Source organism: Peromyscus eremicus, chromosome 4 (assembly GCF_949786415.1).
Source record: "Peromyscus eremicus chromosome 4, PerEre_H2_v1, whole genome shotgun sequence".
In the NCBI taxonomy this organism is placed as follows: Eukaryota; Metazoa; Chordata; class Mammalia; order Rodentia; family Cricetidae; genus Peromyscus; species Peromyscus eremicus.
In genome coordinates this window covers 64235818-64259644 of record NC_081419.1, presented here as the reverse complement: position 1 = coordinate 64259644, position 23827 = coordinate 64235818, and the positions used below count along the sequence as shown (strand labels likewise).

The window sequence follows — 23827 nt, the reverse complement described above, 5'->3', positions numbered from 1 at the left end:
CTTGGGGTATTCGATACCTTTATTGTGAACAAAGAAGATTGTCACTGAGGAGGTAATCAATTATAGTAAGCATGCAAGTATCAAAAGTTTCCACTTAATCTTTGGGAAAATTCCTTACTAAGTTCTACTAACTTTTTCTAAAAGTACCACCATGATAAGTACCAGTTGCCAACAAAGTCCATTGATTCAATTATCTTGTCCTTCTAATTTAATTGTCCAAAACTTACCAGGAATTATTTTTGCAAAAAATAAAATCTGCTTGAATCCATGTCCTTATCTTGGGATTACTACCAAAGACCAGTGAAACCTGTTATTATTATTGCTACACAATCTCCTGTACCTCTAAGGTATCTGATACCATCTTCTGCACTCCAGGGGAAGCTGCACTCACAAGTGTACAAACCCACATGCAGACAGATACAAAATCACATTATTAAAAAATTGAATGAATCTTAAATATATCTTCTGTTAAAATATATCAGAGTTGATGTACTTGAGGGATAGTGATGGTAAATAGTCATAAGTTATGATTCTTGATAATATTTTAGTAGTGATATTTTTCTTTACTTGATAGGTATGCGACATAATTTATTCAGTTGAACAGAGCAATGGCTCACTTCATTGTATTTCAGTTATGCTTCAACAAAAGTAATCAATAAAGAATTTTAAAAAGTATTTAGATTTTTGGTAATGTGATACCTACATTTTGGATATTTCAACAGCTGCTCTGAACACAAATTTTGAGGCAGTTTGTTTTATTTATTTATTTAAAATAGATTTTTCTTTCATACGGTATAACCCAATCGCCTCCCTCTTCCTCCCCATATCCCCTCTTCCACAGATCCAACAGATCCAACACCAGCCCACCACCCCACCCCACTACCCCACCCCACCACCCACCCCACCCCACCACCCACCCCACCCCCTTACAATCCGCCACCCTCAGCTCTCTGTCTCCCTTCAGAAAAGAACAGGCCTCCAAGAGACAACAACAAAACACAACAGTAAGACAAGACAAAAGCTCTTACACTGAGGCTGGACAAGACAACCCAACAAGAGGAAAAAAGACCTAAAAGCAAGCAAAAAAGTAGAAGACACACCTATTCCCACAGTTAGGAGTCCTGCAAAACACCAAAAAAACAGGCACAACATTTATGCAGAGGACCTGGTGCAGACCCTTGCAGGCCCTGTGTTTGCTGCTTCAGTGTCTTTGAATCCATATACACCTTGCTTAGTTTATTCAGTGGACCATGTTCTCTTGATGTCCTGCAACTCCCCCGCCCCCCCCCCCCTGCCTTCCACGGGATTTTCTGAGCTCTGATGGGTGGAACCCTATGGAGACTTCCAATTTAGACATTCTCTCCACATATTGTCTGGCTCTGGTTCTCTGCATCTGCTTCCATCTACTACCAGAGGAATCGTCTCTCATGATTACTGGACAAGGCACCAGTCTATGAGTACAGCAATATCACTGGGAATTATTTTGTTGGCTTTTTTTTTTTTTTTTTTTTTTTTTAAGATCAGTTATGTTTGGTTCTCTGGGCTATCTAGCCTCCAGTTCCTGGTCATTCAAGCAATGTTGAGCATTGTCTTCCTCTTCTGGAGTGGGCCACAAGTTAAATCAGATAGTTGTTGATCACTTCTATAAGTTCTGCACCACCATTGCCCCAGGATATGTTCCAGGCAGGACAGATTGTGAATCAGAGGTTTTCTGGTTGTATTGGTATTCACCTTTCTCTTTCAGTAGCCTGCAGGTTCCCTTCCTACACCAAAGAGGTTAGATAGGACATTGGGTTAAATGCTCCATGTGGGCACCAGCTCAATCTCTCCACATTCAGTAAGCTATGCGGATGTTGGCCTTGAACGGGACCCAAGATCAGTTTGCAGAGATCAATTCTCTGTGCTAGTATCAGCCTCGGGTATTTGGGAACCTCCACGGGATTCACTAGGCCAAAAACTCAAATAAATACAAATTAATCCTGCCACTGAGGGCCTAGCCTGGCTAAAAGGGATGGCGAGTTCAGATTCCAAATCTTCTATTAAGAGGAGTTCTCAACAAGATCACCCAACAGATTCCAGGAAATTCCCAGTGCACTGTTTTCATACCTCCTCAAATGCCTTTCAATTCCAGCAGTCTTTCTCAATACTCTATCCCTCTACCCCATCTTTATGTGTCCAGCTCCTATCCCCAACCCCAACTAGTAATTCTTCAAAATCTGTTTTATTTCCCCTTCCTAGGGAGATACATGCATAGTGCCAGAGCCTTCCTATTTAGGTAACCTCTCTGGGTCTATGGATTGTAACATTTTTATCATTTACTTAACAGCTAATACCCACTTTAAAGTGAATACATACCAAATTTGTCTTTCTGAGTACAGGTTACTTAGAACACTTTTTTTTTTTTTTTAGTTCCTTCCACTTGCCTGAAAAGTTCTTGATGTCATTCTTTTTAACAGCTGAGCAATACTCCGTTGTGTAAGTGTACCACATCCTGTTTATCCATTGTTTTGTTGAGGGACATTTAGTTTGTTTTCAGTTTCTGGCTATTATGAATAAAGCCACAATGAACACATTTTAGAAAGTTTCCTCATGGGAGAATGGAGTGTCCTTTCGGTATAATGCCCAAGAATAGTATGGCTGGGTCTTGAATTAGATTGATCCCAATATTCTGAGTAACTGCATATTGATTTACAAAGTGGCTGTACAAGTTTGCACACCCACCAGCAATGGAAGGGTGTTTCCCTTGCTCCACATCCTCTCCAGCATAAGCTATCATTTGTGCTCTGTATGTTTAATGTTTTGATTACTATTTAGTGAGGATATTTTTTTCTGGTCCAGTTCCAATCTATTTGGTGTTCTGCATGCTTCTTGTACCTTTATAGGCATATCCTTCCTTGGGTAGGTAAATTTTCTTCTGTGATTTTGTGAGTATTTTCTGGGCCATTTGGCTGGAATTATTCTCCTTCCTCTATTTCTGTTGTTCTTAGATTTGGTCAGTTCATAGTGTCCCACATTTCCTGGATGATTTGTGTCAGGAATTTTTTAGTAATTATTATTTTTTGTTTGATGTAGTCATTTCTTCTATCATATCTTCAATTCCTGAACTTCTCTTTTCTATCTTCTCGATTCTGTTGATGAAGTTTGCCTTCATATTTATTGTTCAAATTCCTAAATCTTTCATTTCAATAATTTATTCAGTTTGTGTTTTCTTTATTGCTATTTACATTTACAGGTCTTGAAGAGTTGCATTAATTTCCCTCAATTGTTTGGTTTTTTCATGGATTTCTTTAAAGTATTTATTAATTTCATCCAATTTTTTGTTTGTGTTATCCTGGCTATCTTTAAGGGAGTTAATTATTTCATCCATTTGTTATATTTTCTGGATTTCTTTAAGGGATTTATTCATTTCCTCTTTAAGGACCTTTATTATCTTCATGTAGTTGATTCATGGTCTTTTTCTTGTGCTTCAGTTATGTTGGAATATTCATGGCCAGCTGGGCTCTAGTGAAGCCATATTGTCCTGGCTATTGTTTATTGTGTTCTTATGTTGGTATCTTGCTCAAACAAAGGTCACACCCTCTAGAAGACCAGGTAGCCTACCTATAGATCTTCTCTGCTCTCTCTTTCCCCCAGCTTCAGCTTTTGAGATGATTATAAGCCTAGGTCCTGGTTTCTGGATCTTTTGTTTTGTCTTATTTTTGTTTATTTGTTTGTTTCTTTTTTTTCAGGGGATATTTTGTTCCATGGTTTCTGCTTCCTCTCTTGATTTTCAGAGAGTGTGTTAAATGTGTTGTGACTATTTTGCTGCCCTGTTCAGCTGGTGTGTTCATAGGGAATGCCTATTGGTGTTGGAGGCTGGGATGCAGAGATGTGTGAGGGGAAGGAGGTCAGAAGGGTCTGTGGGAGTCATTGGAGGTGTTGACAGGTGGGGAGAAATGCTACAGATGGTGTTCTGTTGCAGAACTATGTACCAGCCTGAGGGTTTTGGTCTGCTGGGGGAATAAAGAGAGCAAAGAAGATCTATGGGTAGGCTACCTGGTCTTCTGGAAGGTATGACCTTTGGTTGAGCAAGGGGTGTTCACTGGAGTTGGGGGCTGGGACACAGCAATGAGTAGAAGGAGGTAAGTCAGGAGGGAATGGTCTGTGGGATCCACAGCAAGCATGGACAGTGAAAAAAGAGGCTTTTTGTTGGAGTTCTGGTGCCACACTGGGGACAAGCCTAGGGGATTGGGTCTGCTGAGGGAATAGAAAGAGCTGAGGCAGAGTTTATAACATAGAGTATGTTTTAGGAATAAACACTTGTGAGAGCAAATAAATCCACAATTGAATGAACAGATGATTTTTTCTTTATTAATAAATTTTTTATTCATTTAACATACCAATCATAGATCTCTCTCTCTTTTCTCCTCCTGACCCCCCGAAGCCTATCCCCCCAAACCTCCCCCGATTCCCTCCTCTGAAAAGGTAAGGCCTCCCATGGGAAGTCAGCAAAGACTGGTACATTCATCTGAGGCAGGTCAAAGCCCCTCCCCCTGCATCAGGGTGTCCCACTATAGGTAATGGGCTCCAAAAAGCCAGCTCATGGGCATGGCTCAACTTTAACAGTTGAGGCTCACAACCAAAAATATAAAAGAGATGATTTTTAACTGTCAGGAGCACATGCAAGTGCCAACTTACTGTGAAACAATCCTTAGCACAGGAGGAACATATTCAAATTGGTTTGATTAAACCATTCCTTTATACCCATGACTAGTCAGTCATGGTGGCTCCACATAGCTGAAGCCAGTAGTGAGGAACATATACCTAAGAGCTCAAATGTTTCATTAAGGGGAATTCTGCATGCTGTTCATATACCTGGACTTGAACACACCTTTGATAAGAGAGCAAATTGGTCACTTTTTCTACAGATTAAATTGGCAATACCAATTACAATCCAAAATTATTACTTCATTTAATCCATTTTAAATGACATTAAAAAGGAGGAGAAGGAATGGGATGAAAGTGTTCAATATACATTTCATACGTGCATGAAATTTTCAAAGACTAAATAAAATATTTTCCAAATGGAACAAAAGTATAATGGGTATCATAACAGTAAATACTAGATAGTCAAATGATCATCATTGTGTGTTTTATATCAAATTACTTTTAAAAAGTAATCAAATATGTGGCTGGAGAGATGGCTCAGAGGTTAAAAGCACTGGCTGTTCTTCCAGAGGTCCTGAGTTCAATTCCCAGCAACCACATGGTGGCTCACAACCATCTGTAATGAGATTTGGTGCCCTCTTCTGTCATGCAGGTATACATGCAGGCAGAATACTATACACATTAAATAAATAATTTAAAAAAAAGTAATCAAATAATATACAAATTAAAAATGTTAAATCATTTTAATATGTACCTATTTATAATTTATATACTATATATTAATGCACACATATGTAGGTCTGCAAAACCATGAATAAGAAGCAGACATTAATCATAATGATAAACACACTACCTCAGAAATATATAGAAGTACATATATGGCATGTATTCATATGTAAACACATTACTATTTCTGAGGATTCAAGGAGAATCAGCACGAGATGCACCCAGGGATAAAACCAAGGATTTTTAGACCACAGATATTTTAGAATATTATTTGTGAATCATATTTGACTACTGTATTATATACTGCAAATATTTACACTCAATTAAATATTTACACTAAATTAATTTTTGCATTTATTATTTTGTGCATGTATGACAATCATGGTATGACATGTATGTGGAAGTCAGAGACAACTTCCAGGAGTTGATTCTCTCCCTTCAGCATGTGGGATCTGATGAGTAAACCTAAATCCTCAGATCTGGTGGTATTGCCCTTACACCCTGAGCCATTATGCCAGTACTACCCAAGTGTTTCTTTGTTCCCATCAGTAGTTGTCCTATTTCTCTATCTTTTGTCTTCCTTTTGTTTTTCTTTTTACTTAAAGTTTTCCATACAGTGTAGTTTAATTATATTCCTTCCCCTCCTGTAAGTGCTCCCGGATCCTCTCTACCTCAGACCCATTGAACAACATGCTTTCTCCCTCTCTGTCCCCAACTCTGTCTCTGTCTGTCTGTCTGTCTGTCTGTCTGTCTGTCTGTCTCTCTCTCTCTCTCTCTCAACAACCCCCAGATCAAAACAAACAATGAAATTATTGTTTTAGGAGGAGGGACTGGGAGGAGAGCAGGGAGGGGAAATTTTGGTCCGGATGTTAAAAAATAAACAAACAAGCAAAGAAATATGTTTTTAGAATTCCATACATGAATATTGTATTTACATTATTTCTACTCTTTTTCTAACACCTCTAATTCTTTCCTTGATACCTAATCCAAATTAATTTCATGACCTCTTTTTATATAATTACTGTTGTTACATTTGTGTGTGTGTGTGTGTGTGTGTGTGTGTGTGTGTGTGTGTAAAACTCACCAAAACCAAGACCATTTGGAATTTTATAACCTATTGCAACCAAATGTTTTTAATTTAGTCTCTCAAAAACATTGGCACCATCCAGTGTTTTTGAGGCACTAAATTAAAAACATTTGGTTGCAATAGTTTTCTTTTTATAATCAAAGAAATTAAATGTTATGATTGTTAATTGTTTTCATGTATGTTTTGTTTACATATAGATAGATAGATGCTTATTCTATACAGAGATATAGATGCCTATGGTTGAATGAATGAGAATGGGCCCATAGACTCATATACTTAAATACTTGTTCCACAATTGGTGGAACTATTTGGGAAGGATTAGGAAGTCTAGCACTGTTGGAGGAGGCATATCATTGGAGTAGGATTAGAGGTTTCAAAAGCCCACACATTCTCTCTCTCTCTCTCTCTCTCTCTCTCTCTCTCTCTCTCTCTCTCTCTCTCTCTCTCTCTTCTCTCTCTCTCTCTCTCTTTCTCTCTGCCTTGTATTATCAGATCCTATGGGGGCTTAGAGCTACTGCTACAGCACATCCATCCATACCTCTCTGTCTGATGACATGTTTACCATCAGGAATAGACTCTTAACCCTTTGGAACCATAAGCCACAAATCAAACTCTTCTGTTTATTTTTTTTACCGGTTGACTTGGTATGGTGTTTTGTCACAGCAATAGAAAAGTAGCTAGGACAGAGCCCATATCTACAGATCACATACAAATAACAAATGTTTAATATATTTATAGTTTAAATATTTGATACAGATTCTGAAGGAAACATAAATGTTATATTACAAACTGTATAGTGCTTCATGTGACTTATACTGAAGTTTAAAAACTAACTGAAATATTATTGAGATTTATTCTTTTACTGGGTAATTTAGGATTCCTATTGCCTTCTTGGAGACCTAGTTTCTGTACCACTCTAGGAACCAAGATTTATACACCATCCTTTTTCTAAAAAGAGAAGCCAAGATACATGTTTTCATAAAAATTATCTCTTTTTTTTGTGTGTGCTGTGAATGTATGTTTTTTCATGTGTTTTGGTGCATGTGTATGTGTGTTTATACTTTTGTGATAGTGTTTGATGTTGGGAATCATCCTTGATTGCTCTTCTACTTCACTACTTCATTTACTGATCAAGGAAGGGTTTCTCAGACAACCCTTCTATAATTAATTATTCAAGCCATTTCTGGCAAAGAAATACTGTTTTGCTCATGAAATTATAATGTCAGTTTTTTGGTTAGGTATGGATTACAGATTATCTGTCCTACAATTAACTGAGAATATAGAAAAAATTTTATTATATTAGATTTTAAGACACTTTCCAGGGACTTACAGATACTATGGAGAGAATTTTATCAAGACAATAGTGAACATCTCTCTCCAACTATCAATGTAATGTTAAAATAATGCTGTAATGGACTTTATCCCTCCAGCTTCAAAATAATGACATAGAGACTTGTTATTAAGTATGAAAGTTTGGCCTTAGCTTAGGTTTGTTCTGAACTAGCTCATAAAACTTAAAATAACCCATTTATATTAATCTACATTCTGCTACATGGCTTGTTACCTCTCCTCTATAGAGTATGTCTCACTTCCTCCATGTCTCTCTAGTGAATCCTCCTAACCTCTCAGATTCTTCCCCAGAGTTCCTCTCTCTCCTCATAAGGCCTGCCTATCCTCTTCTGCCTAGCTATTGGCCATTCATCTCTTTATTAAACCCATCAGAAGGTGTCTTAGGCAGATGATGTAAAACAGACACATCTTCACAGTGTGCAAACAGATTATCCCACACCAATATGCATAAAAATTTTGAAGTATGAAAGGCCAGAATGAAATTTTCTTCAAGAAAATCACATTCTATGCCAAAATATACATTAAAATACCATGTGTAGTTTAGAAAACAAGCAAGATAGTATGCAAAGAAGGTTGCAGTATAAACTGCAATCTTAATTCATAAACATAAATGTCAGAAATCATGTAAAAGACATTTCTAATCATTCATTTTATTTCACTTAAGACAAAGTTTTTCACTGAGTTAGGAATTTGCTCAATAACATATAGTGAGGATTTACACAGATGGTAGGGGGTTGCATAAGCATAGCAATCAAGTTAAACCAAAGCCTTTCCATAGCTGTAAGCTAGGGAGATTGCTCAGTGGTTAAAGTACTTGCTGCAGCAGCATGAGGACTAATTTGTGTATCTCCAGAGTCAATTCAAGTGGTGATTAGCCAGGGTGGCCCACCTATAACTGCATCTTGGGGCAGGGCAATGAAAACAGGATCCTTAGAGCAAGCTTGTCAGCAAGACTTGTCATGCATTTGAGCTCAGATTTTGTCTGAGAAACCCTTCTTTGATCAGTAAATGAAGTAGAAGAGCAATCAAGGATGATTCCCAACATCAAACACTATCACATAAGTATAAACACACATACACATGCACCAAAACACATGAAAAAAAAAAACATACATTCACAGCACACACAAAAAAAAGAGATAATTTTTATGAAAACATTTATCTTGGCTTCTCTTTGTAGAAAAAGGATGGTGTATGAATCTTCGTTCCTAGACATACCAATCTGGTGACCTAAAAAATTGGGCTCAATATTGTCAATTTGTGAAATATTCGTATTGGTAGAAAATATTATGTATGTCTGAATATACTAAATAAATCACTGTTTAGTTACCCATAGCAACATACACTGAAAATAGTCTAAAGAGATGGTGTATACATTCAAGTAGATTTAAAGGTAACAAAAGGTAATAATGGGAGGGTATTTTTCATAGGAATGCTACAGATAAAATGAATACATAACAAAGGAGAATTGTTAGATTAGTTTATGTGCTGTATATATTGTTTGATTATCCCTGAAATTACTATGTCATGGAATGAGAATTCCCTCATAGACTCATATATTTGCATGCAAAGTCCTCAACTGATAAACTGAAAGGATTGGGAGGTGTGGCCACACTGGAATTAGGTGTGTCCTTTTTGGAGAAAGTCTGTTGCTTGGGGTGAGCTTCGAGGTTTTTAAAGCTCATGACTGGCTCAATGTTTCTCTCTATCTGCTGTCTGTGTATCTGGATACAGCTCTCAGCTACTACTCTAGCACCATGCCTGCCTGCTGCCATGTTCCCTGCCCTGATGATGAGGGACTAACTGCCTGAAGCTGTAAACAAGCTCCCAGTTAAATGCTTTCTTTAATTAAAATTGCCTTGGTAATACTGTCATTTCACAACAACAGATCACTGACAAAGACATTCTAACTCATACCAAAGAGGCTGGGAAGCCAATAGCTGCTCAGTACATGACACAAGGTCTCTCAAGAGTTCAAACATAGAGCCAAGGACACCGAGGGAGTTCTGGAGGGTCCCAGATCTTCAGTCTATGTTGAAACTCAAACTTTCTCTGGCACCACTCATGGAATCAGTAATGGCAGTAACAGTGAATGTGATAGAATATCCTGTAGAATGTCTGACAACCAGCATTGGTCAGTTGAATTGCTCATGTTAAGCTAGAATATAAGAGTTTGGGGATATGGACTGAGAAAGGGTCTCAGAAATAGATGAAAAGAAGGAACAGAATGTCCTCAGTCTCCCTCTGCCTCTCAAATGCTAAGTGTCACTGACTGCCCCTGGTGGATTCCCAGCATTGAACAAAAAATATCAAAATGATAAAGTGCTTTTTTTCATGATAATGTATCAGAAAGTTATGTTAGCTAACTATTTCTAGTGATAGACATGTTCATCCATTGCTTAAAGTAGTGATAGCCACAATTCTACCTTGCTCATTTGAGTGTAAAATCAGATATGTAGCTAAAATAGGCTATCTCTGCATTCTTTTCTCTTAAAAAAAAAATCAAGAGCCAGACAGATGGAGAACACCAAGAAAACAAAGTCCCCTAAATCAACATGAGCAAAGCTCATATGACATTGCAGAGACTGAAGCCACAAGCACAAGGCTTGCTTGGGTCTGCACCAGGTCCTCTAAGTATATGTTATGGCTTCCAGTTTATTTTCTTTGTGGGATTTATGAGTGTTTGAATGAGTTGGTCTCTAATTCTTGTGCCTTCTCTTGGTCTCTTTTCCTTCTGTTGGTTTGTCTTGTCCAACTTAAATATGATAGTTTTTGTTTCATCTGATTATATTCTATTTTGTTTTTTTTTTAAATAAATGAATGAAAACCTAGCGATTAGGTTAACAAATTAACTATTATTTATACCTACTGGGAAAGGAAAAATCAATTTTTTCCAATAGTGTGAGACTGGGTATATCAATTACTCCAGACAGGCCTCAGGAGCACTTGAACAATATACAATGGACTCTATAGTTTTTTGGGTTTTTTTTAATGTGCATTTTTTTTGAAACAAGGTTTCTCTGTGTAGCTTTGTGCCTTTCCTGAAACTCACTCTGTAGCCCAGGCTGGCCTCGAACTCACAGAGATCTGCCTGCCTCTGCCTCTCAAGTGCTGGGATTGAAGGTGTGCACCACCACCAGCCAGCTTAAATGTGCTTTTATTTAACTGGAATTTGGTGGATTTTTTTGGTTGTTTGCTTTTCTTTTTCAGTATTGTTTTCTTAGGTTTGATGTGTATTGTTTTTTGTTTGTTTGTTCGTTTTGTTTTTTGAAAATACTTAAAGTTTGGTGGGTAGGAGGGGAGAAGATCTGGAAGGACTTTGGGGAAGGAAAGAATATGTTCAAAATATATGCATAAATTTTTAAAAATGTCTTAAATAATAAAAATATAACAAAAAAGAAAGAAAAAGTAAAACTATGAAGTTTGTCTTCTTTTCAGTAAAAGATCATATATGATTTCAGTAATTGTGAAAGCAGTTGGGGATACAAATTTAATGGTGGAATTTTCCCTATGAAAATACATGACACAATAGACAGCATTGTAACTAAATGCAGTTGTGCAACCCACTAGGGAAAATGTCAGCTACAATCATCTCCAATCAGGGTGATGTACATAAGACTCAGGCTTCAGCACACTTTGTGTTGTAAACACAGCTTTCAAGTTTTTCTCTATATTCTGACATTTCTTACATCCTGGAAATAAAATCTCATTTTCCTGGCATTTCCATGCTATTCCAGTTCTGTTAAGAGCCTCTAGTTACTATTTAAATTGTATATTGATGATTGTAAATTAAAGACTCTGAGATTCATTAACCTTAAGAAATTCCCTGATAGTTAATCAAGAGCATCAGGCCTCAGGTGAGTGTATTTCACTTTCTTATCTTAAAATTCAGGTAGGAACATGTGGGCAGCTCATATGGAATACACTGAAAACTAAATAGTTCTTGGTGTGTAGCTGGTGACACTGACTTTTTATTAACAGGGAATGTTTATCAAATTTACCTTTTTATATTACAGAAACTAGAAATACTGAAATATAACTATAGAGATAATAATCACAGAAAGCAAGTGGCATATTTGCTGATATTGTATTCAACTAGGCTAGATTCAATTTAATCATAAACTTAATTCTAGTTTATTGTTCTTTACAAATTTATTGAAAGTTCTAGGCATAAGATACTAAGTATTTTCTGAGTAACTTTTTGTTACTAGACTAACATAAGTATGGCTACCACTGTAGAAGATACCATTGGTATACTCAGATTGGATGGTACAGTGATGTATCAGAGCACAGTAAACAGCACTTGATGTTTAAGCTGTGTTAATCCTGTCCTATAAATTATCGGGAACAATGTAGTCCTGATAGATTCTCAATGCCTGAAGTTGCTTATACCTTATGTGAATGTGCTGAGTTACTGCAATAATAATCATGGGATTAAGCACACAACCAGAACTTATTCCAAAATAAAGCTTAGAAGATTGAGAGACAGAGAGACAGAAACAGAGATGTATTTCTGCTTCAGCCTTCTGTATGTATCTTCATTCATCGTCCTTCATGTTACAGTATTTAATTTTGTCTTGGTGTTTTCAATCACATTCATTCCTGAAGCTTACCTCAGTATCAGGAAAGGTTATTTATTTTTGACTAAGAAAATGGGAGATTTTCATCATACGATTGTTTAATGTACCACAGAGTACACTTTGTTCTATATTGTTCATTTTAAGATGTTTCTATTCTCTGTTTATGTCTACATTTAATTATCTTTCTGTGCTGGACAGTTTTATGTCAATTTGACACAAGCTAAAGTCTTCTGATAGGCAAGAACCTCAATTAAGAAAATTTCTCCACATATCAGGTTGGTATGCCATGTTTTATTGATACCTATGGGAGATCTGACCCTCTCTGAACATAAACAGAGGAGGAATAGTTTAAGGGAAGGGTGGAGAGGAAACTGTGGTGAGGATGTAAAATAAATAGATGGATGGATGGATAGATAGATAGACAGACAGACAGACAGACAGAAGAAAATTCCTCCACCAAGCGTGGTAGTACAAGCCTTTAATCCCAGCCCTTGGGAGGCAGAGGCAGGCAGATGTTTGTGAGTTCAAGGCCCATCTGGTGTACAAAGTAAGTAGTGAGTTCTAGGAGACAGCAAGAATCTTGCGTCTAAAACCAAAAAAGAAAGAAAAAGAAGAAAGGAAGAAAGAAAATTTCTCCATAAGGTTGGCAAAAATACTCAATAAAATATTGGCAAACAGACTCCAAGAACACATCAAAACAATTATCCACTATATTTGCAATTTAAAACAAACTCTTTGGTACTTATTATTATTCTTCAAGCCAAGAAAGGTATTTTGCATATTAGTTCTGCCTCTCTGGCTTCTACTTGTCATAATTATTTGTTCCATAAATTCAATTTTCAGTTCTACACTAGTAATGCAGCAGATATTGAATTGTAAATAGAGGACTACACATTTCTGTGCTGCTTCTGCTAACAGTTTTACATACTCCAAAATCTCCTATAGTTTTTATAAAACCTACAAAGGGAGCGACACATCCTAAGTTTTTTTTTTTTAAGAAATTTTTTTAAATTCATTTTACATACTAACCGCAGCCCCCCCCATCCCTCCTCCAGTCTTCCCCATCCCCAGCTCACCCCCTATCCCCTCCTCTGAAAGAGTAAAGCCTCCCATGGGGAGTCAGCAAAGCCTGGTACATTCAGTTGAGGTAAGACCATGCCCTTCCCCCTGCTTCAAGGCTGAGCAAGGAGTCCCACCATAGGGAATGGGCTCCCAAAAGCCAGCTCACGCACCAGGGATAGATCCTGATCCCACTGCCAGGGGCCTACCAAACAGACCAACCTACACAGCTGTCTGTCTATAGTTTGTGAGTTCCTATGAGCTTAGTTTAGTTGCCAGAACCTGGAAAGAATGGAAGAATGTAAAGCATTCTAAGTTTTTGATTCAGAAAGTTGTCCAATACCAAACAGTCAGCCCAGAGAGTATGTGTACAAGTAACAATATGTAGATTCATCAAGTTGTATTTTGGAATATGTATGTATAATATATGTACATACTTATAGACATGCAATAACAACTAGTGGAAAAAAAAAGCCATGGATTTGAAGAAAAGTGGAGCGGGGTATATGGGAGAGTTTGGAGGGAAGAAAAGGAAAGGAGAAACATTGTAATTAAATTATTTCAAAATTTAAAAAAAAAGAAATTTGATGGTGGAGCTAGAAAATGTCCTTTCTAAAAATGTCTAAAAATAATATACTATATATGTTTGTATATACATATATATTATAATCTCAAAAACTAAATATTTAAAATTGTCACAATTGGGAAACTGGGTATGGGAAATAATGTTCTGATCAGTCTCTGTAGAAATGCAATGTATCTCTTCATTTTCTGTTTTTTCCTTTCTTTTCTGTCTATTATACATGAATGGTTTTCTTTTTATCCCAACAGGCATCATGAGGTCAATGAAAGGAAATCAAAGCAACATACGGACGTTTATTCTCATGGGCTTTTCTGACTACCCAGAGCTACAGGTCCCACTCTTCCTGCTCTTCTTGCTCATCTACACCATAACAGTGGTTGGGAATGTGGGGATGATGATACTCATCCACACAAACCCCAAACTTCACACCGTCATGTACTTCTTCCTCAGCCACTTGTCCTTTGTTGATTTCTGTTATTCCACTGTAGTCACACCTAAACTCTTGGAGAACTTGGTTGTGGAGGATAGAACCATCTCTTTCTATGGCTGTATCTTGCAGTTTTCTTGTGCCTGCATTTTTGGTGTAGCGGAGACCTTTATGTTGGCAGCAATGGCTTACGACCGCTTCGTGGCAGTTTGTAAACCCCTGCTCTATACTGCTATTATGTCTCCCCAGCTGTGCACCTTTCTGGTGGCTGGATCTTATACATGGGGCATAGTGTGTTCCCTGACACTCACATATTTCCTTCTTGCACTATCCTATTGTGAATCTAGCATCATCAATAACTTTATCTGCGACCACTCTGTGATTGTGTCTGTCTCCTGCTCAGACCCCTACATCAGCCAGATACTATGTTTTATTATTGCTGTTTTCAATGAGGTCAGCAGCCTGCTGATTATTCTGACATCATATGTGTTCATTTTCACCTCAGTTATACAGATTCCTTCTGCTAGTGGGCGTCAGAAAACATTCTCTACCTGTGCCTCCCACCTGACTACCATCACTATCTTCCACGGTACCATCCTCTTCCTCTACTGTGTTCATAAACCTAAAGCTTCCTGGCTCATTGTTAAAGTAGCTTCTGTGTTTTACACTGTGGTGATTCCCATGCTGAACCCCCTGATCTACAGCCTGAGGAACAAAGTCGTGAAAGAGACAATCAGAAAATTAGTCCTCACCAAGTCTCATTGTCACCCCATTTCTTACATGTGTTATTTTATTTCTAAAATTTGATTTATTGTACTATACAATATATCATTCCTGCAGTGCAATTTATGATTAAAATAAATTAGTATTCTACCAATTGCTATGTCTCTGGAGACTTTTTGTGATGGTTAATTTTTTAGTATATTAAAATTTAAGGTACTGTCTTGTAAACACATGGAAATTGAAAATAATAAATCTTGAAACTCTGTTCTAATATTTGTCCATTATTTTAGTTATTTTATAATCTAAACTAAAATTTTATGTGTGTATTTTCAAAATAAATGGATTCAGTTTATCAATGATGTGTAAATTTATCATGGGCTCATCAAAGTTGTACTTAAGAAATCGCTCTTCTAAGATAGCTTTACGAAGTGCTTCTATTTGAGTGTTTTGTAATCACTTTCTTCCCTGCTGTGTCAAATGGGCAGGTTATATTCATTCATGAAAACTATATCATAATTAGAAAGCAAATAGATGTTAGAGTATTGTTGTTTTGTGTTCCCTAAATTTATGTCCAATTTTGTTGCAAAAATATTTGAATAAAAATGGCATTGGGATACTTAAGTAACAGAACTGTGGAATAAACTCACACATTTCTTCTCTTTAAAGTTTAAAATAATTCATTATAACGCTATTGAGACAATATAATTTGTTTCATTAATAACAATAGGAGAATTGTAACTACATAAAAAAGGACTTGAATTTTATTTTATATTATACACCAATATAAACTTGAATAGAGCTAGGCAGTGGTGGAGGCACACGCCTTTAACCCCAGCACTCGGGAGGCAGAGCCAGGCAGATCTCTGTGAGTTTGAGGCCAGCCTGGGCTACAGAGTGAGTTCCAGGACAGGCTCCAAAGCTACACAAAGAAACCCTGTCTCGAAAAACAAAAAAAAAAAGAAAAGAAAAAAGAGAGAAAAAAAAACTTGAATGTAATAGATGATTGTATACACAAAAAGCAGAAAATATTAGCATAAGGGATAGAGTATTTTAAAATTTGGGGTGCATATTTTTTGATAAAATGCAAAATAACAGCCCATCAAACAATGAATGAGATCAATTTAATCTACATTAAAATTGGGGGTAAAGTTTTATTATTTAAAAATTATGTCATGAAGGAAATGAAGATAAGATAAAGGGAAATTTCTCAGTTGTTAAAATCTTTGTTGTACAATCATGAAATTTTTGTAATAACTTTGCTTCTCTTCTTTTGAATGTTATTTTATTACAATCAATCCACATAAGTCTATTAAATGGGTAACAGAATTTATTAAGATATAAATTGAGGAAATACACTCACAAATACAGAGTGGAGTACACAGCTGAAGTCCTCTGATCTGACTGGGAGCAAATCCACCTTGCAGGCAGGAGCAGGAAAAAGGACATGTGACCCTTTTCCAACTCCTTATAAAAGACCACGTTAAAAAAAAAAAGAGGCCTTGTACAAGGGCAGGAAGCATCACCTCTTTCAGGCCCTATAGCCCAAGGTTATGGGTGTAGTAAATACCACTACATTATTTTCATTCATGAAAATGGTATCATAGTTCAAAGCAAATAGATGAGTGTTGTTCTGTCTTCCTTAAATTTATGCCCAATTTTCTAAACCTAGCAAGAAAGAATTCAAGAAACAGTGCAGAGATAGAAGTGATTTTGTGATTTTTTTATTTAGTGAAAATGATTATGCATAATATATGGTATTATTATACTATATTTAATCTGTGATCATGTTTTTGAGATATGAGGAATACATACACACATATATTAAATGGTGTATATTGCACAATACATACATATTCTGTATTGTACATAAGCATTCATGTGGATTATATTTTGTTAACTTCCTCATAATAGCTGTGTTACTGTGCCTTTGAGAGTTGGACTGATGAGATGTAATTGCCCTTCCATGTAATTATCCTAATGGTCCTATTGAGATTCAGAAAAGGACTATAATTTGCTTATTAAAGAATGGATCTCCATCATCTATGTGTTTCCATATGATTTCTGATTTTTCTTCTATTTCTATGAAGAATGGTTCTGGGGTTTTTGACTGGGATCGTATTAAATCTCTAACTAATATATGAGGTGCCTCAAAAGTCTCTTACCTTTAAAGGTTCTGATGAAAATATTGGTTCCGCAGTTGGCAAGTATGCAAATGTGTCAATGATGGTGATCATACAATATGATTCTGAATTTGTGATTGTCCCTGTGAGAGACTAATAATGCAGGTCCCACAGTGCTGGAACAAGGCTGTAACAAAAAATATTAAAAAGTTAAACTCACATCCTGTTAATTGTTGATGTCTACAATACTTACCAATGACTTTACATGCTAAATAATGGTATTTTAAAAGATAGGAAAAGATAATAAATTTTTAGGACTGAATACATTTTATTCATAATTTCTGTCACCAGAATTGTAAATCATTAATATAATGAAATATATTAATGATAACCGTATACTTACAGGACCTCAAAAATCTCATATTTGTATTTTTAGGTTAACATAGATAACTAAAGGGAAAAGACATTTGTTCATCTGAATTTTGAAAAAAATGTACCTTAGTTTCCTATAATTTGGTAATGACAAGTAGTTTGTGTACCTTATTTTCATAATGATTTATACTTTGGCTCTATATGTCCAAGCCCACATAAATATGCACCTGTTACCCATTACAAGTGTTATAGCTGCAGCCACAAACTCAACTGAAAGTATAGGGGTCTGAATTTCCTTTAATTATGACATTACAATTTGATTTTATAATCATATTTTTATAATCATAATTTTAACATATTTATTTTGACTTTTTGATGAGAAAGTACCTAAAACCAATTCAATTCTGCCCTAATCTATGAATTCTTTACTGGCTCAGTGGTTTCACTTGGGCTCCATTACTTTACAACAGATATGTAGACATTAGAGCCAAAGCTCCTGTTGATACTAACCTAGTAGGGTTGTAGGGCTGATTAGCTGCAACATGGAATTTTCTCAAGAAGGCTCACACACGCTTCTGAGTAGAGTTTAAAGAAAGAGCATATAGGCTGTATAGGGCATCTAGGTACTTCCACTTCTGAATCTTCTTATTTCCTATGTGAGAGAGAGAGTTGATGATAAGAAGTTAATGTACATAAATTCTAATCACCATTAGGACTGTGTTCCACAGGGGAAGGATTATGCCTTTGGGAGATAAGGGTCTTAACCTACTACAATGCATAGTTTACAAAAATTCTTACCAAATAAATAATGGCAAAAATGGGATGAGGATCTCCAACCTTTGCTGTAACTGCATAACTTCTGGGTCTTATAAACCACTGGAGATATGTAGTTAAATACTGTTTGTAGGTTATAAGTACATAGTGTATTTTGAGGATAATATTCCATTTGTCTATATCATTGCTATTGACCTTGTCTGAAGATTTAGATTAAAAGGTAATCCCAATGTACCAGACATACTTTTTATTATTTCTTTTATTTTTGAGATACAATATGATTGCATCACTTCTCCTCCATATACCCCGTCTTACTCCCTTTCAAATGCAGGACCACATTTTTCTTAGTTATTGTTACATTCATATTTGTACAGAGTGTTGGTTTTTAGCGGCACTCTTACCCTGAGAGGAAAAGTCACAAAACATGACAGAATCCACTAATAAGAGTTTTATTAAGATGAGGAGAAAAGGATAGAAGTAATCAGGCCTGCTGAAAGGACACGTGTGTGAAGGGGGCAGGGGAACATGGGGGCTGGCTTTTAAAGGCCAAGCAGCACCTGTGCACACAGGCCCATGTGGCTATTCCACTCATACGCATGGCTCACATGGTTGCACTGTGCACTTTATGCAACCATGCAGTCACAGGGTCATGGGTCACGCAGCACGTATGATCCGGAAATGACTAAGTGTCCCACCAGGCATGCATGACTGTGGGGGCATGGGTGGGAATTCCTATTACAGAGCACTAGAAAACTGAATGTTCATTGGTGTTTTTCAGGACCACTGCACAGTAGGACTCTAATTCTGCTGCTCTCTACTTTTGCGTTGTCTCAATCAGTCATGAGAAGTCACATGAAAATGGGCTCTGTTGTTTTGTTCCGTATTCAAATTACCACCAAGAATAAAAGAGAGCTCTGAGTTCAGGAAGAAGAAAGGAATATATAAAGCAAGATAATAAAATGTGAGCATTGATAATTTATTCTAATGTAGTGATTTATGGGTATGCCTAATTTCCCATATTGAATGGGTAGTCAACACCAGTTCATAATGAGAAAGCAGGTAGCAATTGGCTAGTAGCAGTCACTCAGCCATAGTAAGATATGCTAAAGTGCCATAGAATGGCTTGACCAAATGGTATGATCTTCAATACCAACTGGTCTGTGCAGTGTCTGACATTTTAGCACTGAAATGAGTGGTTGATACTGGGCAGCAGCTTAGTACAAAACCCTCATACATACAGGTAATAGTATATAGACTGAATAAGTAGTTTTTAGGAATATATATGCTTAAAATTATATGAATATGCATGTAACAATAATGGAAAAGAGGCCATGAAGTTGAAAGGCAACAGGAAAGGTATATTGGGTGGTTTAGAGGAAGGAAAGAGAAAGGGAAAATGCCCTCAACCCTAACCCAGAAACTATTTCCAATTGATAACCACTTACAAAAGAAAATTTCAGTTTCTCCAAGGGAGTCTCACTAGTGAAACAAAATACTTTTAAGTACAGGCGACATGCTCAGCAGTAGATAGCCAACAGAAATTGGACTTAAGGGAATCTTTGGAGTTTCCTTGTCTCATATTATCATGCCAAGGCTTTATTTTTTTATCTTAATTTTGATTTTACTTTATTTCATTTATTTCATATTCTCTTTTTCTGACTTACAGGTCTTTGCATATATATTATGCTTTCCAGTTTACTTCTATTATGGGATTCCTGAATGTGTGAATGAGTGGACCTCTTTGTCTATATCTCTTTCTTGTGCTTTCTCTTGGGATCTTTTTCTCTGTTTGTTTGTTTTATACTATTCCAATGTAGTAGTTTTTGTTTTATCTTATATTTTATTTTTATCCCTTAGAAGCCATTTTGTTTTTTAATGAGAGAAAGAGAGGGGTGGATCTGGATGGCAGGGGAGGTAGATAGGAAATTGGAGTAGTAGATGGAGGGGAAGCCATAATCATGATATATTATATAAGGGAAAATGCTATTTTCAATAAAGGAAAAAAATGCTTGACTGAAAAATTTAAAATTAAAAGTTATCTTCAGAGAGTTTTTATTGTGTTCCTTGAAAATAATGAAGATCTACTCAATAAATTGTTGTGTGGTGTACTCATTGCTCTGAACAAGTTCTATCTACCAAATGCTCCTTAGGAAATGTCATGAGTGCTGGGTCATAGAGCCCAAATGGAATGGTGGCTTGCATTGTACACTGGACAAGTCAGACAGTTTTATTATGCTTTTTTTTTTCAGACAAAATATATAACCTTTTGGATTGTCTCACAAAAATGATTGAGTTAGTTGCCTAAAATTGCTATATATTCTTCCCCAATTCCAAAGAGATCTACTGAGCTTAATAGTAGATGAGGCATTGTCTGGGCATTATTTTAATGTCATTTGCTAAGGATGTCTTAATTATATATTAACAAAGCTTAAGAGTGAACATTGTAACACAGTAATTTCTATGTCATTTCAAGGAAAGTGTCACTATTAAAGATTCATCAAAACAAGATATGGATTCATCTTAATTGTCTGCTCTGAGGCCTATATTGAATATTTTCTTAGATTTTCTCTAGAGTTTTGGTCCCCAGAGTTAGGAGGTAAATATATACAGTCTTTCTTTCTGCTGTGCTCCATCCACAAAAACACCAGGATCATGGTGACTCTTTCTCTGTAGCAAGTAAGTTTATTCAGATTTCTTTCACTACTGTGAAAATAATATTCTCCTGGCATTGCAACTAAGAGGCTCTTTGATCTTTCTTTCTATGTAAAGTAATTAATGCACAGACAATAATATTCAGGAGAGAGGTGTATACATATACAGATATTTTGCCTCAGCCTTTGGCAATCCACTAATAATGAAAGCATTAAACTTCTGAGTCTACCCAGGCCTCAGTGATACTATAATACAAAAGATGGCCAAATGGTATCACTATATCTTTTCTCTTAGATTTCTCTAATCTTTTATTTGTTAGAATTTAAAAAAAAAGTCTCAACGTTAGATTTGAGTAAATAATCAAACTATAGTGGCATTTGTTTGTTGTTCTTTGAGAATTATTTGACATTTCTCACATAATTTTGAATTAAACAGGAGACTCTTCTGCCTCGGTTGCTCACTGATAGGAGTTATGGTGCCAACTGAAAGAAATGTGAGTGTGGAGATTATCTTTGCCCTTTTGGGCTTCACAGACTACCCTGAGCTTCAGATTCCCCTATTCCTGGTCTTTCTTTTTATGTATATCATCACTGTGGTGGGAAACCTTGGGATGATAGTGCTTATTAATATAGACCCCAAGTTGCACACTCCCATGTACTTCTTCCTCAGCCACCTTTCTTTTGTTGATTTCTGCTACTCAACCATCATCACTCCCAAGCTGCTTGAGAACTTGGTCCTGGCTGATAAAACTATCCTCTACTTCAGCTGTATGTTGCAGTACTTCTTGTCCTGTGTGGCTGTTGTGACTGAGTCCTACTTGCTGGCAGTGATGGCCTATGATCGCTTTGTGGCTATCTGTAATCCCTTGCTGTATACTGTGGCCATGTCACAGAGGCTGTGCATCCTGCTCGTAACCGGATCATATCTCTGGGGCACATTTGCCACCTTGATTCTCCTCTGCTATGCTCTCCAGCTCAAGTTTTCAGGATTTAATGTCATCAATCACTTTTTCTGTGAATACACTGCCCTCATTGCTGTCTCTTGTTCTGATATACACATCCCCAGCCTGCTACTCTTTTGTTTTGCGACCTTCAATGAAGTGAGTACACTACTGATCATCCTCACATCTTACGTGTTCATTTTTGTGACGGTATTAAAAATCAAATCTACTAGTGGACGTCGCAAAGCCTTCTCTACCTGTGCTTCCCACCTGACTGCCATCACCATATTTCATGGAACCATACTTTCCCTGTATTGTATACCCAACTCCAAAAACTCCCGGCAGGTGGTCAAAGTGGCATCTATCTTTTACACAGTTGTCAACCCCATGCTGAACCCTCTAATCTACAGTCTGAGAAACAAGGATGTTAAGGAGGCTGTCCAGAAATTAGTGGGCACAAAGGTCCCCCTTCCGTGAACCCTCTTAAGGTGTGTTCAATAATAATATAAAATTAGAACAATGGCTGTTTCTAGCTTCTATGGTACATATTTGCATGAATTCTATAGATTGTGATGAAGCACAGATTGATAAATTCAGCTCAGTAGATTAAGCCAAAGATGTTTACTATTTGGAGGAAGTACAAAATATTTTGGTGAACAACATTTATTTGAACCCTATAATAATAACAAAAAAAAAATAAAACATTTAAAGCATCGCAGGCTGCATTGTATGGAGGATATATTTCTGAAAGAATGATTGTAACTTAGGCAGAAAACTTGTCTGGTTTTGTCGCATGCTCCACAATAAGCTTCTGGCTCTAGAATACACAGAAATGCTGTCATTGTTAAGAAAGACATTACTACACTACATTATTAAAACACAAGTAAGTAACAATAGATCGTGTCCTACAAGGAGTTCATATAGAGAACACTGAACTCTATAGTCACCTTTTGTTGAGAGGCTGGCATCAAAATGATAATTACATTTTTGTAGAAAATGACACAAACATCTAAGGAATTGAAGACTTGGGAGACATGACTTAAAAGCTTAACTCTACAAATTGAGTATCTACTCCTTTTATAAAAAGCAATTGTTAGACACTAAGTGTTAGAGGTCCCAGACATTAATTCTGTGTTTCATAAAGGAAAAATATATGAATCAGTTTTATTATTTCTAGTTAGCACTTGGATGTTATTGGGCAAAATGTTTCACTCACAGAATAATCAGCTGTCTAATATGTAGGAGCATAATTTATAGTAATTCATACAATGATAAAGGAAGAAAATTTTAGGCAGAAATATTTAAGATCATATTTCAATATTTATATTTCATACTTTATATGAATTAGTGAACAAACATAAATATCTGGTGGTAAAATTCCCATGAATTAAAGTGAATTTGAATAATAAGGCAATGCTATAGAAATTAGCATAAATTATAACATTTCTATTTATAAAAATATCATCACTTTAGAAGAAATAGCCATACAAAGAAAATATTTTATATAATATTTTTATTTATTTCCCAAAAAGATTCAACATATGAATTTGGGAGACACAAGTAAGACAGCTTGTGTTTTAACTGACTGATGAAAAGCCATTTCTGCTACCACACAAGATAAATTCACCTTTACAACATTGGCTCATCAAGGATAATGCGAGCATTGATATCTTATTTAAGGCTGCCTTAAGGTTTCTCTGATATTAGGTACAATTTATACTAGATGATATCCACACTGAGTTGGACTCTAGTGAGGCTGTACCTCCTATAGAGAAAAATATTACATG

General features: G+C 36.3%; 2 protein-coding genes across 2 annotated transcripts; both read left to right on the top strand.

Moving 5' to 3' along the window:
- Positions 1–14285: 14285 nt before the first annotated feature.
- Positions 14286–15266, top strand: LOC131907784 (olfactory receptor 5D13-like). Its single transcript, XM_059258877.1, has one exon. It carries the CDS (start codon positions 14286–14288, stop codon positions 15264–15266), a length of 981 nt encoding a protein of 326 aa, XP_059114860.1.
- Positions 15267–21572: 6306 nt separating this feature from the next.
- LOC131907783 (olfactory receptor 5D14-like) lies at positions 21573–22517 on the top strand. The gene has a single exon (XM_059258876.1). It carries the CDS (start codon positions 21573–21575, stop codon positions 22515–22517), a length of 945 nt encoding a protein of 314 aa, XP_059114859.1.
- The last annotated feature ends 1310 nt before the right edge of the window (positions 22518–23827 follow it).